Source organism: Phytophthora cinnamomi (assembly GCF_018691715.1).
Source record: "Phytophthora cinnamomi strain GKB4 chromosome Unknown Contig81, whole genome shotgun sequence".
NCBI lineage: Eukaryota > Oomycota > Peronosporomycetes > Peronosporales > Peronosporaceae > Phytophthora > Phytophthora cinnamomi.
Window position 1 is genome coordinate 284,411 of NW_027151014.1, and position 16,482 is coordinate 300,892.

The window sequence follows — 16,482 nt, forward strand, 5'->3', positions numbered from 1 at the left end:
CTATTTGATGGGCGAGTGTTCGTTCACATCGATATCACACACCACCCCATAAGCGGGTGGAGGTAAAGCATTTCCACTAGAGATCATGATCTTCTCGTGCTTCTTGAGCACTTCCACAACGCGATCCTGGCGTTCCGCACTCACTCCTGGGAGACGCACATTCGGCGCCGAGTAGTCGAGGTCTGTAACCGAGGTCTCCGTTAGGTCGGGAAGGAACGCCAGTTCGTGAGCGTAGTCATCTAAGTTGATTTCATTGGGTATATGCTCCAACGAGGGTTGATCGCCCCCGTCATCGGCGCCCTCTTCCGTTGCCAACGCAGTAGCTACAGACAGGTACGTCGCTTCTAGGGTATCCGTCGAGTATTCACCCGCCGACTCCTCGGCCGAGTCTTCAGACAGCCCAGGCTTACGTTGGTAATAAGTGGATTCCGCCGCCTCTGGGGCCTCATCGGTAGACACGCTTAGTTCCGAGCTCACGTCGAAGCCATCGTCGCTGGGCTGGTCGAACGTGACCTCGTTCGTAACTTTCGCCGAGGTCTCGGTACTAGTGTACTCAAGCTCCGCGCTGAGTAGGGAGCGCCGCCGGATCATCACCCACTGGTGAGCCGTCGGCGGCAAATTGCTCCATCTCTTCGCGCCTTGCGAGTTCCTGTTCCCAAAGCTCGGCGCAGCTTAAACGGCACGCCTGGCCCGGTGAGCCATCAGGCGGCCGAGGTTTTATTCCGGCCGGGGTTGGATAACTCGGCCGATCAACTGCCGGTGGTTGCGCGGCGAGCCACTTCTGGTAGAGTTCGTACTCGAGCTGGAGCAAATCCTCGTCGCGAGATTCCTCAAATGCGGCCACCTGCCACTCTCGGTACTTGGTCGACTCCAACCGAGTGTACCCTTCATCATACGGGAGGTCCCCAATTGGGACCCACAGAAGCAGAGGCGTGTGAGCTCGGCAAGACAACAGCCGATCGCTCACATTTGTCACTCGTACTCGAGAGACCTTGCCCCGTCTAAACGCTTTCACCGTGGGCACCAACGTCTCGGTCCGGCGTATCCACAGCTCGTGGGTCCCCTCCGAGGGTTGACGCCTCGGTGGTCGATAGTCAACCCACTCGTGACCGGGGATAAGTAAATCCTCGGCGGGTCCGCTGTTGATGTGCGGACCGAGACTTCGTTCATCGAGTATATTCTTCGTCTTGATGAGCGGAATGCTCACCTCGCCCGGCAATTTGGCAGTCGCGTGGAACATGTCCAGGCGCACACCAGCCGGAATCATAAAGTCGGTGCCGAGGACTACGTCTACACCGGCGCCATGATCCATAATCCACAATTCAAACTCGTACACTCGCTCCCAGCCGAGCGTCACTTTGACCAAGGCTCGACGCTCTGTAGCCATTGTTCCTTTGGTAAACCCTTGTATTTCCATACAGCGGCCGTGACCCTGAATTTCACGCAGCCGCAACTTCTTTGCACATCTCTCCGAGATCACACTCACATTCGCTCCTGTGTCCAAAAGGACTCGGGTGCGCACATCATTTCCCGCGCCTCGGGCCAGAGCTCTCATCCGAGCCCTCTGGTCGAATTTCCACGCGCGGACCACCACCCCAGCCTCTCGCCCGGGGGTAGCTTCAGCACTCCACCGAGCTTTGGGCTGGTGCGTCCTACCGGCACCGCGCTTGAAACCCAAGCCTCTGTGCCACTTCCATCTCCATCTTCATCATTCGCGTCGCTCATTTCACCCCCACCGAGGTTTCCACCTCTCTCCTTTTCATTTTCCATCGGGTTCATACATTCCTTGTCATCGTTCGGCCATTTGCACTTCCCCACGAACGCGTAGACACAGTCTGCGTCGATCGCGGGTTCGGCTAACTGTGGCAGCCCGATTGGGACCAACCCAGTTTCAGTTTGCGGGCTGCCTAGTTTAAATGGCCACCGAAGACTAGGCCTTGGAGCTCGGGGGTGAGGTCCTTCTTCTCAACCTTCGTTCGAAGGAGAGAAGTGAGCGCTTGCAGAGCTTCACATTTTCCGACATCATGCACTTGCTGACATAGCTTGCAGCGACGGTAGCAGTAGTGGGCCGAGTGACCGAGCCCTCCGCATGCAGCGCACGGTCCATATTGACGGGGGCGACCCTCGCGGTTATCGCGGCCGAGGTTTCGATTTCCTCGGTCGACGTTTCGACCGAAGTCGCCATTCTTGCGCTGACGGTGGTCGGAGCGGGCATAGGTCCCGTATGCCGCTGCACATCTTTCATGATCGTTCGCCGCGGCTACGTGCCCACCTTCATCTTCGGAGTTGCAGTCATTACTATAGTCGCCGCCACTTTGATCGTCCTCAGAGTAGAGGCCGTTGCCAGCTTCGCTCTCGCTACTGCTGTACGAGTGTCGGCGTGGTGACGAACGCTCGGTACGGCCACCCCTAGACCCTCGGACTTGGAGTTCGGTCATCATGTCGGCGAGCGAAGCCTCTGCCAACGAGATTCGCGGCACATGGCGCGAGTCATCGCGACGGCGGTCAAAGTCTCGGTCCCGACGATCGTATCGGTCGCGACGGTAACCGTCACGCGAAGAGTCGGTGCGTCGGTCATCGCGTCGGTAACTGTCCCGCGAAGCCTCGGGGCGTTTGTCATCGCGTCTGCGAGTACTCTCACGGCTTCTCGGTGGGTAAGCCGGAGTCTCGCGGGGCTGTCCACGCTCTTCCAACTTCAAGATGTCATTAATCATGTCTTCCAACTCGTGAATGTCCTTCACTCGAACGTGGCAGAGCCGCCGTTCGAGCCCTCGGTCCCCACACGACTCGAGGAATCGGTGCACATGGTCTTTCGCATCGAGACCACCCTTCTCGAACTGGAGGCCAGCGTTGCGAGCGTAGCCATTCAGTCGATTTAGGTAGTCGCAAATATGCTCGGCACCATCCCTCTTCGCCGAGTAGTACCCAGCCTTAGCAGACTGCTTGAATTGCGAGCAGTAGTACTTAATGAAGGCGTCGCTGAGCAACTTCCACTGACGTTTGGTTTTCCTCGGAAGTTGACGGTACCAGTGAAGGGCACCATCCCGAAGGCTTAACTCAAACGCCATGCACCACTCGTTGGGCGGTGTGTGAGTGCCTTTCATCTCGTATACGAAAGCTCGGAGCCACTGCATCGAGTTTTCACTCTTGTTGCGGGCTCCGGAAAAATGTTTGATCTGAGCGAGGGGTCGGTGGGTCGCGAGCTCAAGTCTCGGCGTCGAGCTCAAGCGCTCCATCTCGCTCACCTCCCGGACCTGGCGGGCCAATTCGTCACTAGGACTGTCGCGGCCGTCAACGTGGTCCAGGTAATCATCCTCGTCATCATCCTCGTCAGAGGAGGCCGATCGAGGGGTGAACCGTCGGTCTGTTTTCCCGCGTTGTGTACTGCGAGTGGGCTTCGACCCCTCGGTGCGCGAAATGCGTTCCGCGCGGCTCGTCGACCGGGGAGTCACCATGTGCGAATCTTGGAAGTACGGCGTACCCTCGGTACGGACCGAAAACACACCATCAGTAGTCTGCCGTCTGGTCGAGCTCTCTGGTTTCTTCTGAGGTGTCTGTGGGAGTGGGACTTTCGACGGGTCGTCCTCCTCCTGCTCCGCCGAGGCCTTGGTTTGGCCAGCCAGGCCAATGTCTGTGGTGCCAAAGCTCAGACGGAGCTTGCGCTTCCACTTCTGGAGCTCACGGCCAGCTATGGCAGGGGGCCAGTCACGGATCGCCGCATCCGAGGGGTGAGTTTGCGGCTCACACCCCATAGCCCGAAGGAGCGAGACCGTGTCCTCGGCCACCTGGGTGGTATTGATAGAGTTTACTGGCCAGGTCAGCTCGCCCTTCAACTCCACCCAGATGGCTTGTCGGATGGATTTGGGCGAGAATTGCTGCATCCACTCGCTTTCTTCCATCATCTGCTTGAACACTCGTCCAAGCACCTTGTTTGCAGCTGGAGTGCTGCCATTCATCGGCGGTCGGTTGCCTTGGACAACTTGAGGACCCTTAGTAACCTGCACCAGGGCTTTCGAGCCCTCGGTGCCGTCCTCATAGTCGTCGTAGGCGTGGTCCTGCTCCGCCACTTCATCCAATTCTTCGACGAGGTTTCGCGAGAGCGAGCGGGGAACCCCGCTGTGTCCCGCGGACAACATCGCGTCTTCCTGGTCGTCCGTCTCCTGCATCGCTGCAGATGACTTCTCTTCCAGGTCATCATAGTCCATCATTTCATCCTTGGCGTCGGAATCTTCATCCACCGACTCTTCGAAGCTGACCGACCGTTCGGTGATCACCGACAACCGAGACGTCAAGTCGCTAGCGACGGTTGACGAGTACTCGGTGGGTCCGCGCGTCGACTTCGCCGGCGTTGCTGGTACCACTGACTTGGATCCGTTCGCCATCTTGTTCTTCTTGTTCTTGTTCTTGTTCTCTTCTCTTCCTTCTCTCCTCAATGCTCGTTAAGGGGCAATACCTACACAGACCGTAACAACAAACACTCGGTCACACCAATCCCGGGTCGCGGCACCAGTTGCCGTGTAGGAATTCACGATTTTACGAGTCCTCGTCCCTCAGCCTCGACAAATGGGACGAGTCCTACCAACAACACACGCTTCCCTCGAAAGGTCGGCGAAGATTGTTGGGATTAAACCTGAAGACCAGGTCCGATCCCTTACACCGGGCTGGAAATATGCCTTGTGTTGAAGTATCGGTCAGGTAGGTAAAGCCCACACACAGGCACCGCCAGCCACGAGCAACGGCTGGGGTGCGTAAATATAAACGCTTTCGCGCTAAACCCACTGTGGTCCCTCAGAAAGGAAGGGTACCGGGCCGGTCAAGGCCTTTAACAGGGGCGCCGAGGTGAAACCTCGGCCAAAGAGTCAAACACACTGGGGGGCCACGCCACGCACCCAGGTCAACGTACAAACGTACAGGGAGGACTCTCTACCTCCCAACACTCGGCCACTATCCACTCTTGGCCTTACCAGGGCGAACTCTCGGTCAATGTACCTTAAGCTCACCGGCAGACATACCCCGCGTCGGCCGAGCGTATCCTGACCCTACAGCGAAGCTAGCTAGACTTACCGTAGACGGACTTGACCCTGATGGCTTGGGGGGAATATTCTGCTCTGATTTAATAGTTAGAGGCGGTGAGGCCTCGACTATAACTAATCCCTAATGTCTATACAAATATCTAATATGGACCGAGCCTTCGGTCTAATCCTACAACCGGACGAGCCTTCGTCTTAAGTCCGGATTCCTAATAGGAGGCAAAAAGGGTATCCACTATGACTACCTGGAGGGCTCGGCGGGGATCTATTAGGACCCGCCGTGCCCCACAGTCACTAACTAGCTTTCTGTCACTCTGGTGCGGTAAATGTGAGTAGCCAATAGGAGACCTCGGTCTTCTCCTCTCAAAGCCTCGATGCCGTTAGACCTCGGTCCGGTGACTCCACTCCGCAGTCAAAACCCAATCTCACAGTGCACAGGGGTGGTCCTATAGTTTTGACGCGCACTGTAGTCGTACCCCACCTCCAACACAATATAACTTCGAAATGAAATCACAGGGTTTTGTTGTTTGTGGTTTGTGAGATAACCGCATCTCACAAACCACAACAAACAGTCGCTTCGAAAGGTCTCTATTATGCATTTGTACAATTTGAGCCAATGAAAGGAAAGATAGGTAGATTTATTATCCAATCAGCTGGAAGCGCCGAACAAAGCTAATACGGCGAAGCCATGTTTCCTCCTCTTGTAGATCCCTGGCTTCACCTTCCTCCCATTCTAAGCTCAACTTATCTAATACTTGTAGGCAGAAACAGTGGCCTCGCATGCGTCTCGAGTAAGCAGACACAAGATAGATGCCTGTGGGAAGGTTGAGTCCGTTGAGACCCTCGACCACTCCCTTCCCCCCCTCACAAATATTAGCATTGAATATATCCATGTCTACATCTACCATCGCTTGCCCTCTAACTACTTGATCTAGGTAGAACTGTAAGTTCTTAAAGCTCATACCTTTTGACAAATCGATGCCTTTGTTCTTCGCGGCGGCCATGTCGGCGTTCTTCATCGCTTGTGTGACGGCGCCGCCATGGCCGAGGAGCTGCAGCGCCATGTCGACTGCATGCTGCGCGCAATCATTTTGATTGCCGCGCGCTTGCATGAGACGGGCGAAAAGTACATGTTCGCTAACCCACTTCATGAATGGCTGACCCCCACCACTGGACTTCCACTGCAGCACAACGTGGAAGTACCAGTCCGGGATGCCGTCGTCCTTGAGCACGGACGCCGGCTCCCAGGTGGACTGCGGGTAGTGGCGCCACGTCACCCGGAACTGCTCGATGCCATCCTCGGTACGGTGGTCGACCAGCATGTCCACTTCGTACCGAGGAGCAGTCCGGCGTGGGCGCTTTTCAGGCGGCCCCAACATGGTCGTGTACGAGACCGGTGGAATGGCGCGCAGGCGTTTCGAACGCCGAGCATGCATTGGAGCTTCTGACTCCGACTGCGAGTTTGTAGCAGGCACCGAAGACTGCTGCTGCTGCGCTTGAGCCCCAGCCTGCCCGATGTGAAAATATTGGGGCGGCCGCTGACTCGCTGCGCAGCAGTTAGCAGCCTCCGAGGCGCTGCAGGTCGGTGCTGGCGTCGAGGTCGTGCATGGCGAGATGGCTTCTGGTGTCGTGGTCGTGCATGGCGAGGTTGGCTCTGACACTGTGGTCATGCATGATGAGGTGGCTTCTGGCGTCGTGGTCGTGCATGACGAGGTAGATGCTGGCGTCGAGGCCTGCTTTCTACTTGGAGAGAATTGCGGCGGTAGCGGGAGTGCGAGGAGAGTAGCCATTGTCACTAAGCAACAAAGTTGGTAAATGAAGTCTGTTACTTTAGATCATTCACAAGTTCAGTTCAAACGCACGATGCTTGGCACATGTTGGTACATCGCTACCGCACCCACCATCCTGGCAGCGGTATGGGTCGCAGCACGTGTCCGCTGCTGCAAGGTTTCCGCCTCTACTAGCTCTGGACCTCGTCCTACGCAGGCTGCCGGTGCTGGCAGCAACCACCTGGAAGCGTTTGTCGCTACCTGGAAAATTGTGGTTGTGACCTCATCGCTTAGCTCAGCTCACGGTTCGCTTCTTCGTAGGGTTAAATGGTACGCCCTGCTAATCTATTACAGTATGTACAGGTAGAACTACACGTCGTATCCTTCTCCTCGTCCACGTCGACGTTCATATCGTATAGCTTGCAGAGACATCAAGTCGTCAAACCTGGCCAGTGTGGTTGTCTCGAGGCTTCGCAAGGACAGATTTGTGCGCATGAGTCGAACCAGGAGCTGGCGCAAGGCGGACACCTCGCTGTCGCGTTGCAAGGATACCATCAGCTGGGCATAGTTAATCAACACGCTGCTAACGCTCAGATCAAGACCCGCAAGGACATTGCTTGTCGAGCGAGATTGGTGCTCGGAGAACTCGTCGTGATACTTCACGTATAGATGGATGCCCGTCTGGAAGAGCTTCTCCACCGTTTCACGCTGTCCTCTACAACACCGGCATGGTATATAACTCAGAAGTTGCCACCACAGGATATTGCTAAGCTATTCCGCGGTCGTTCGAACGAGACGGGGCGTTCTCGGAGAACTCGCCATGGTGCTTCTCGTACAGACGCATGACCTTCTTGAAGAGCTTCTCTGCTGGTTCGTGCCGCCATCTATCCATAAAAACCAGCACAAGACATCAAGTGAATACAACTACACCTACAATCTCACAGCTCACTGTCAACGCAACCACGTACAGGTGGTGGTAACATTTCCCCATCTGGTCCATGAGCTTTATGCCGTGACGCAGCGGACGCTGATGGGGTCCACTGCCTTGAGACTCTTCATAGCTGCCTGGTAGAATGACAGCGCATCCTCATGCTGGTTCACGCTCTCGTAGAGCATGCGTACTTACAGGTGCCAGAGATTGTCGCCTCCGGCGTGAGCAGGCCCCTCACGGCTTCGAACGACTGGGTAAAGTACTTGATAGCTTGGTCCATGCCGCCCTACAGCAGTCAGCAGTTTTAGCAATCCAGCAACATGCAGGTATTGTAGGCAGCAGCTTCGAAACCTTCCTGGCGCACGCATCGCCCAGCACCATCAGCCGCCGCTGTTCATTGCGCTGCGGAGGCTCTCGCAGCTGTCAAACACCCGAGTCGCACCAACGTAAAGATGGCCAGTAGTTGCATTGTTGTTATTGTATTCCATTGGGCTAGAAGTACACGGTACCACGAAGGTGAGTACAGGCAATGTGGGGACACCGGTGAGCAGCCTCCTGGTCCACTTGGACGGCGCCTGGGAACGGGAGGAAGCGAAGCCTCGAGACGCCGCGGTCGGCCCCAACTGCCGGCCAGCGGGGAGGATCCCCAGACGCGCCTGCGGGCGGAGACCCAGCGCGCGGCGCATGCCCAGCATCGTCAGAATTGAAATGCGAAGGATGATAAATGTACCTGGAAAATGGTACAAGTTGCAGAATGTGCTCACACTGGTGGCTGTGATGACCATCATGACTCGAGGAGGGGGCCATTGCCTGCTGGAGTTACCAGGTGCAAGCGGTTCTGTAGTGGGGCGATGTGGTAGTGAAGAACTAAGTACGGCAGACTAACGCGATGCAGGAAGAACGTCGTCGCAGGCGTCTCTTTGAAGGAACAGGAGCCGCTTAATCAAGAATTCAGTCGGGTGGACGAGTGGCTGTGAGTCGAGAGGTGAGCGAAATGTTATCACTTAGCTAAAATTCTGGCTTTATTTTATATCATTACCGTAGTAAGGACCACGATGGCTAGTAGCGCCGCGAGCCAGAGACACCCCCTCACTCACGTTGTGTGCCTCAGCGTTCTCGTTGCGACCAACCACCTTGATGTGGCCAGAGTGTTTTTTCTTCCCGCCAAGCGTGCGTTGATCCTTGTGCACAAAATTGAAGCCAAAACGCAGGATCAACTTGACCGCCTGCATGGCCGTGTTGCGGTCCATTTGCTTCTCGTCCTGCGTGAGGCAAATTTACGGGACGGTGTGCACGTGCACGAGGTAAGAGAATTCCTATGCAAAACTATCAGCTGTTGTTAGCTTCATGCTCAATGTTATTCATTTCCCATCTTGCATCTTGCTGCAGAGTACAAGGAGCTTACAAAGAGCTGGTTGTGTGAAGACTCGAGCCAAGATGGGGAACTCGCCGCTCTCTCGCAAGTTTTCGGGCCGTCGGCTGTCATCTGAGGAGAGGCCACGAAGCGGTTTGGCGATGAGGATATGCGGCTGCTGCGTGAGACTTTCAAGGGTCTAGCAGCAGCAAAGACGGAATCAGCATGGGCAAGGAGACCTTTCTGAAGTGCTTCCCCATGCGAGGACTACTAGGCGAGCGGCTATTTGAAGTGATCGACAAGGGTGGCTCCGGTTCCATCCACTACAATGAGTTCGTATTAGCGAGATCTGCCTGTACCTCTTTCCAAAGAGACCGGCCAGCTTAGACCTCTCACACTGCAATGAATGCAATATACAAAATACATTACCATGACGAATCTCTTGCACCTATTCATTTGATTGAATGAAACAAAACAGGGTACCATGGGGCACATAAAACATCTTCAATTTCTTAAAGGGAGCTTGGTGCGCCCTTTAAGGGCGTGTTTGGCTACCCTGTTTTGCAAACATGCTCAAAGGGCGACTTTTGCGCCCTTCTGCCACGAAAGGGTTAATACTTGGCATCATCAACGGAACGGCAACGCAGGACATCAAATCCGCTGCAGCCCCCGCCCCCTGTTGAGTCAGCAGTGTTACTGTTTCAATTCAACATTGACTTGGGCTACGCGAAAGCTGACTTTGGAACTATAACTACCGGTAAACAATAAAAATATAGATTGAGTAGGATTAAGTAGGCGCTATTATAGCGATAGCAGCACGTACACACTGGTCGATGCGTCAAGCTCACGTAACAGTAAAGGAGAAACTGAGAGTCGTATAGTTTTGATCATAGGAAATACCATACCCCGCGGCCACGGCGACTGTTTCTTCTGTGTGGCTCGTTGCTGTGGCATGTGCTGCACTGCGGCAATAAGCCCCCACCCAGCGTATTTGGGAGCGAGAGAAATGCACCCGATCACAGTCTCCTTTACAATAGGCTAGGCCAAACTATGCTCTACTTTAAACTTAAAAGTCAAGAGAACTACCATGCTTGGGGGATTGTGAGTTGCCCCGTATCTGCGTTGCTGTCAGTTGAAATGTTTTGTTATCAGGTGGCAGCATAAAACTCGGAAAAAAGCATTGCCCAAGGTTTACCAGTCTAGGAAAAAATATAATAAAATAAATATTGAATTATATTGAAGGAATAACAGATTACATTGGGATCTTCTTCTTTCCGTATAAAATATAATATTGTATCTATAATAAGTATATTGGGTTTTTATGATGTAGTCAAAACTTGGGGCAAAAAGAAAAGTGATATTGTCCGTACTCTCTTGTACTCTAGACTACAGTGCTGGCGGATAGTATACTACCACCCCGATTTTTTGCTTTATTTTATCCAATACGAGGCGTTTAGCGACGCGCTTTTGTCCAATCGAAAGAGCGCTCTAATACGAAGCGAACGCCACTCGATTCAGCTCACTCCGCTTCTTGCTCACTGCGCTACCGCAATTAAACGCCTCACTCGCTTGGCAGTGCTGGCGGTTAGTAAACTGCTGGTGCGTATTTTACTGATATGGAGGCGTTGCTTTCGCATGCGCTTCTAGCCCTGTGATCAGCAATTAAATGTGCATATGCTACTTTATTGTTTGTCATGTATTCGTGTTAGCAGCATGCCCAGGGGGACCAAACTTACCGAAGAAGAGCAGCACCGGATAACGGCCTTCTCTGAGGCGGGACTGAGCGAAAGAGCTATAGCGACACGCGTGCAGCGTTCTAGACCCGTTGTACACGCCATCCTATCTGATCCAGAGGGCTACACCAAGGTTAAACGATCGGGAAGACCCAAAAAGCTCACGCCGAAGGCACGTCGCCGGCTGCTTCGTGAAGCTTCGAAGGGTCAACTCAGCTCTGCGGAGCTCAAAATGGCGCTGGAGCTACCTGTAAGTGCGCGGCGGATCCGTGAAATCCTTCAGGCGGATCCTAACATGAACTACGAGAAGCATAAAGCTTCGCCTGTGTTGACTAAGAAGCACAAGGAGGCTCGTCTCACGTGGGCCCGAGCTAAGGTGACCTGGGACGTGACAAAATGGGGAAACTGCGTCTTTTCAGACGAAAAGAAGTTCAATCTGGACGGGCCAGACTGCATGCAGCACTATTGGCACGATTTGCGCCGCGAACCCGAGATCTACTCTACTCGCCAAAGTGGCGGAGGAAGTGTCATGGTTTGGGCTGCATTTTGTGCTAGCGGTAAGTCTGAATTAGTGATTTTAGAGGGAAATCAAAACAGTGAGCGGTACATCTATACTCTCTCAGAGTATTTGCTGCCGTTCATTGACCGCGTGTACGGCCGAGAGTGTGTCTTTCAACAGGACAACGCCTCAATCCATACTTCAGGGGCCACGAAGGTGTTCCTGATGGAGGAAAACGTGGACGTGATGGACTGGCCAGCCAATTCGCCCGACCTGAACCCCATAGAGAATATGTGGGGGGTCCTGGCTCGTGCTGTCTACGCTCACGGACGACAATTTCAGACACGTGAAGACCTCATCGAGACGATCAAGGCATCGTGGGCTGCGATCGGGCAGGACCTCATCACAAAACTGGTTGAGTCTATGCCAAAGAGGTGCATCGCTACGCTGGAGCTCCATGGGGCTAAGGCCAAGTACTGAGTGCAATTCAAGCGTCAAACAACCAGTGCAAGTCGCGCAAACCGAACTGGCAGTATTGTAACCGCCAGGTACGTCAACTTCAACTTCAACATTTTTTACGGTTGCATCGCAAGAACGTGTCAGATTGAAATGAATCGAGTAGCGTTCGCTTCGTATTAGAGCGCTCTTTCGATTGGACAAAAGCGCGTCGCAAAACGCCTCGTATTGGATAAAATAAAGCAAAAAATCGGGGTGGCAGTATACTATACGCCAGCACTGTAGCTACTCACTTCATGGTCACTCCTTGTTGAATGCAATTGTTAGTTTACGGGTCGCCCCGTAAACTTCACCTTGAAGCCGTCCCGTAAGCCGTCCCGTAAGCCGTCCCGTAATACGTACCACAACAAATATAAAATACGTGCTCCGTAATAAATTACGAAACCAGTAATATATAACGCAGTGCGTTACAGTTTTCACCTGATTTCTGTACATCGTGTACTAAAATGTTTAGTAAAACATTTAATGTTTTACTAAACCCAAGTGATCTGATTTTAATACTCACTTATATACCCAACATTGATCCACTAATACACAATAATAGTTGAAATAAGTATTACGGGGATCCCAATATATGGATGAATAACATCATCTCTCCGACCTCACTGATCTTTTGTATGGCGTTTTTTCGTGAATATTGACCAATGATTTGCATTGATTCTGTTTCTACCAATCCACTCGAGACAAAGCTCGTATTTTTTACCAATAAAAGCTCAGTATCAGTCAGAGGTCGGAACCACCTTAACTCCGTCGTATCGGGTCGGAAGCATGCCTCAGATATGTATATCTGTATAGAGAAGGCCGCCCAGCCACATATCATTTAGATATTACCTCCCTCTCCGACCCATTACGATGAGCCTCAACGATCTCAAGCCCGCCAACACCAAGCGCGCGCGCTCGACCGCTCTAAAGGCGTTCGAGCGCTTCCTCTCGAGCGAAGGGACCAGCCTCGAGCACGTTGGCGCCATGATCTTTGCCGAACCGAGCCGCGCAAGCGCCATCATCCTGACGATAATGGACAAGTTTGGCGTTTATCTTGCTTTCCACGCTGGCTCGAAGGGGCAGTATCTGTCACGGCACTCCGTGGCACAGTACTACCGACAGGTGAAGTGCTGGCTGCTCGATGAATATCCCGTCCCAGGTGGTGCTGTTGCAAGGCAGCTGCTAAGTATGGGTCGCACTCTGGAGCAGCACTGTATTAAGCGCGAAAGCGGTGGTTTCGTGAAGAAGGCGGTGGCATGCACCAAGACCGACTTGCAAAAGATGGTGGGATACCTGTATTCAACAGCTAGCTGCGCAGAGGACTACCAAGATGCTGCATTGCTATGCTTGCTCTGGTACCTGTTTGGCCGCGCTTCGGACTTGACCTTCGTCCGCAAACAGCAGCTCTCCATCGGTGCTGGAGGGGTTTTCTTCATTCGCTTCATTCGGATGAAGACGTCTGATGAGCAAGCGCTGTCGCTTTTCCCCGACGCTGACTTCCGGTCGTGTCCGTTGCTGGCTCTTGCGCTTGCGCTGGCATCTCAGGAAGCTCCATCGACTGCGCTGTTGAGCCATCTTCCAGCGCTAACGGCCCACGTGCCAGTTGAGCTGACTGCCTCTGTCCCCCTCCTGGAGATGCTCGAGGGCTGCGACGACCAAACTCCTTCAAGTGCACCAGCTCAGTCGAATTCATCCAGGGCACCATCACCTCTTGGGATCCACGCTCAAGTTAATCGTCTCCTCGATCGAGTTGCGGGTCCAGCTGGAGTGGAAGAACCGCTGAGCTCGCACTCCTTTCGCCGAGGAGGTGCTCAGCATGCAAACGCTTGCTCGGACTTGACAGCGAAGTGGATCTTCGACCGCGGAGCCTGGAACATGACTACGACAAACAAGGCATTTGCATACGTCTTCAATACACCGAAGGAGGACCACCAAGTTGCGAAGGTGCTCAGTGGTATGGCACCAAAGCAAACCTCTGTGCTGCCGTCACTGGAAGCCTTCGACTCGACTACGCAAGATCAGATCCATGAAGTCAGCCATAAAATATTCAGTGCAAGCCACTCACTGGGAAATCCGGCCTTCAACATCAGCGCTGCTGTGCGAGAAGTGCTGACTGCGACGCTGATCCTTCACTATCCGTCGCTGTTGAAGATTAACCCACGCGGTAAAGTAGTCGCGAAGATTGAGCACTGCGCCGAGGAATCCGGAGTGACGACGACCAACCTGCTCACTTGGTCACAGCAGCTCGCAAGATCATCAAACCAAGCAAACGGGGTCACTGAAGACATGACCGAAGGAAGTAAAGGAGCGAAAGCTGCATTCGATCATCAAACGGCCTTGATTGAACGATTAATCGAGCTGAATCGACAACTGGAAGCACGCGTAAACTCGTTAGAATCTGCAAACGACAGTAAAAAAGACGATATAATCGCACGACGAGGTGAGCAAGGACCGAAGCGACTGAGAGAAGAAGAATCAAACGTACCCCAGAAGCGCAGACGCCGTTCGAAGCTGCAACCGCTAACCGACACCTGGTTTGCGTGGTATGCAGGAGATCCGCGCGGCTGGAGATGCAACGACAAGCACAAAAAATCAGACGCCAAGCAGCTTGTGGCCTTCTTGAAGCTCTTTATCGAAGATGGATACGTGCTCGACGAATCGTCACCCAGCTACAAGGACGATGTTCGTCAGCTTGGGGAGTTAGCATCAGGCAAGGTCATGGCGTTCTTGCGGTTGCGAAACGTACCCTCATCAGGATCCTGCGCTGTGTTGAAAGCGCTTCGGCAGCTGCATCGCGAAGGAAGCCTGAACGTTCTCATCGGAGACTATCGGAAGCGCCTTGCCATCGGAAGAGTTGTAGATCCTGCACCAGCACACCATCAAGACACACTCAAACAAGTCCCATAGTCCAACACAATAGCACAGTCATTGTTCCTCGTGTTTGTTGTTCTTGCTTCCGTTGATGCCGCTTGCGTGGAGGTCTGCATCGTTCATTCAATCATAGAAATTTTACCGATGGGTGGAATCGAACCACCTTCATCTCTTTCGGGGGCTCTTCCATTGAGCTACATCGGTGGGGGTTAGACAACAACATCGCAGGATACTTTACACTGGAGTGCTCGACGGGGAATTAACGACCACAGTTCTTCGTGGAAGCGACAACCCTCTTAGGTGCACCGATGCGCGGCACAACCCCCTCAATTCACCCTCCCGGGTGGTCAATCGAGCACTGAGTGCGCAGGGCAAACGGCGCAGTCAAACTTACGCGTGCACCACTCATTTGTTAGGTTATCTACGCGCGTAATTACCTGCTGTCATCCTATTTACGAAAACCTTCCCAAATTAGTTCGATATAAAGTTCTGTGATATGGTCGGATTCTGGTCGGAGTTGCATTCACGGTCGGAGACGTGATGATATGGAATCAAGAATTATTTTTTCTACGATTCCCAGACCAATTTTATATTTTATTTTCCGAGCTGCTGGCGATTTCTCAAACTGTCACGCGCTGTTCGGCGACAAATTACACTGAAAAAAACACCAGAATCGTTTGCTAGAGAAAAGAAACTTGTTGTTTGAAAGCATGGTTATAAAACTGTAAGTAACTTGCAGTCTGCAAACTCAGTAGTGCGGTATTGATGCCATGGTGGACGGTGAGCATGGTTGGTGTTACCGTGAGTTCTACTCGCGACGCCCGCCCCGGTAGAAATGCGATGTCGAAGTACGATCAGCTGGCTCGTGGAATTGTCCTCGCTGCGCCGAGTTGGTGCGGCCAGAGCGCAGCTGGGCTGGATCCCACGCCATGCTAACGCCAGCCGAGCAGATCGCGGCGGCGACGGCGATAATAGCTGTTTGGATGATCTTCATTGCGGGCTGGTGCTTGAGTTGGTGTGTTGGCAGTTCGAGTCGAATTGGAGAATGGACAGACAACCGTGCTGAAAATCGAACTGGGAGCATTAGGATCATGTGGCCGGTGGTGTCCCATCACAACTCGTGGATAGGCTTCTAACTGTCGCCAAGTTGCACACTTCTCGCTTGATACAAAAGCTTAATTAACTCTCTAATGCTGCAGGGTGTGTTGTCCTTTCCTTCCTTGATGGCGGGCTACTTAATAGACTTGGCCGGCGCACGTCACAATTTCAAAGCTCAAATGAAGACACCATCAGAAGATGAAAGTGCACGGTAAAAAACTTGTACAGAGACCACCGGCTATAGTGGCGCCGGTTATAAGAGAAAATCGACTATTAGAGCGCTTCCGTAAGATCCCAAATCGTGATTATTGTAAAATCAAGTCAAAACGGCTATTAGGCTGTAAGAGTGTAAGAGAGCTCCCCCGCCTACACAATGTAAGAGGAGTGGGGGGACACGTGGGTCATTTCTAAGCACGATCAGGAGTACAGCAATGGTCTCGTCGCGCCAGCACCTCAGTATCTAGTAAAAGAACAAACTCCGTCGCGTGGAGCGCTGTTTAGGAGGCGACAATTCGACACTGCTTTATACTAGGATCGTGTCAACGAGCATGAGCGCTAGGCTGGAGCGCGACAGTGAACCGACTACCAGGTAGAGAAACGGAGCATGGAGATCTAGAACTGTTGATATCTAGATTAGATTTATTGGATCCGTTCTGTTGAATATACAACCCAGAGAGAGAGAGAGACGACACACGCGAG

At 53.1% G+C, this 16,482-nt stretch overlaps 3 protein-coding genes across 3 annotated transcripts; all 3 read right to left on the reverse strand.

The window, feature by feature from the left end:
• Positions 1 to 591, reverse strand: IUM83_12410 (uncharacterized protein; the record flags this gene model as incomplete). The annotated part of the gene is made up of 1 exon (XM_067937034.1): positions 1 to 591. One exon carries the CDS (start codon positions 589 to 591, stop codon positions 1 to 3), a length of 591 nt encoding a protein of 196 aa, XP_067785334.1.
• Positions 592 to 1,907: 1,316 nt separating this feature from the next.
• Positions 1,908 to 4,382, reverse strand: IUM83_12411 (Eukaryotic/viral aspartic protease; the record flags this gene model as incomplete). The annotated part of the gene is made up of 1 exon (XM_067937035.1): positions 1,908 to 4,382. One exon carries the CDS (start codon positions 4,380 to 4,382, stop codon positions 1,908 to 1,910), a length of 2,475 nt encoding a protein of 824 aa, XP_067785336.1.
• A 3,183-nt stretch (positions 4,383 to 7,565) lies between these two features.
• IUM83_12412 (uncharacterized protein) lies at positions 7,566 to 8,425 on the reverse strand (the record flags this gene model as incomplete). The annotated part of the gene is made up of 5 exons (XM_067937036.1): positions 7,566 to 7,683; positions 7,768 to 7,864; positions 7,926 to 8,016; positions 8,082 to 8,150; positions 8,240 to 8,425. 5 exons carry the CDS (start codon positions 8,423 to 8,425, stop codon positions 7,566 to 7,568), a joined length of 561 nt encoding a protein of 186 aa, XP_067785314.1.
• Between the last annotated feature and the right edge of the window lie 8,057 nt (positions 8,426 to 16,482).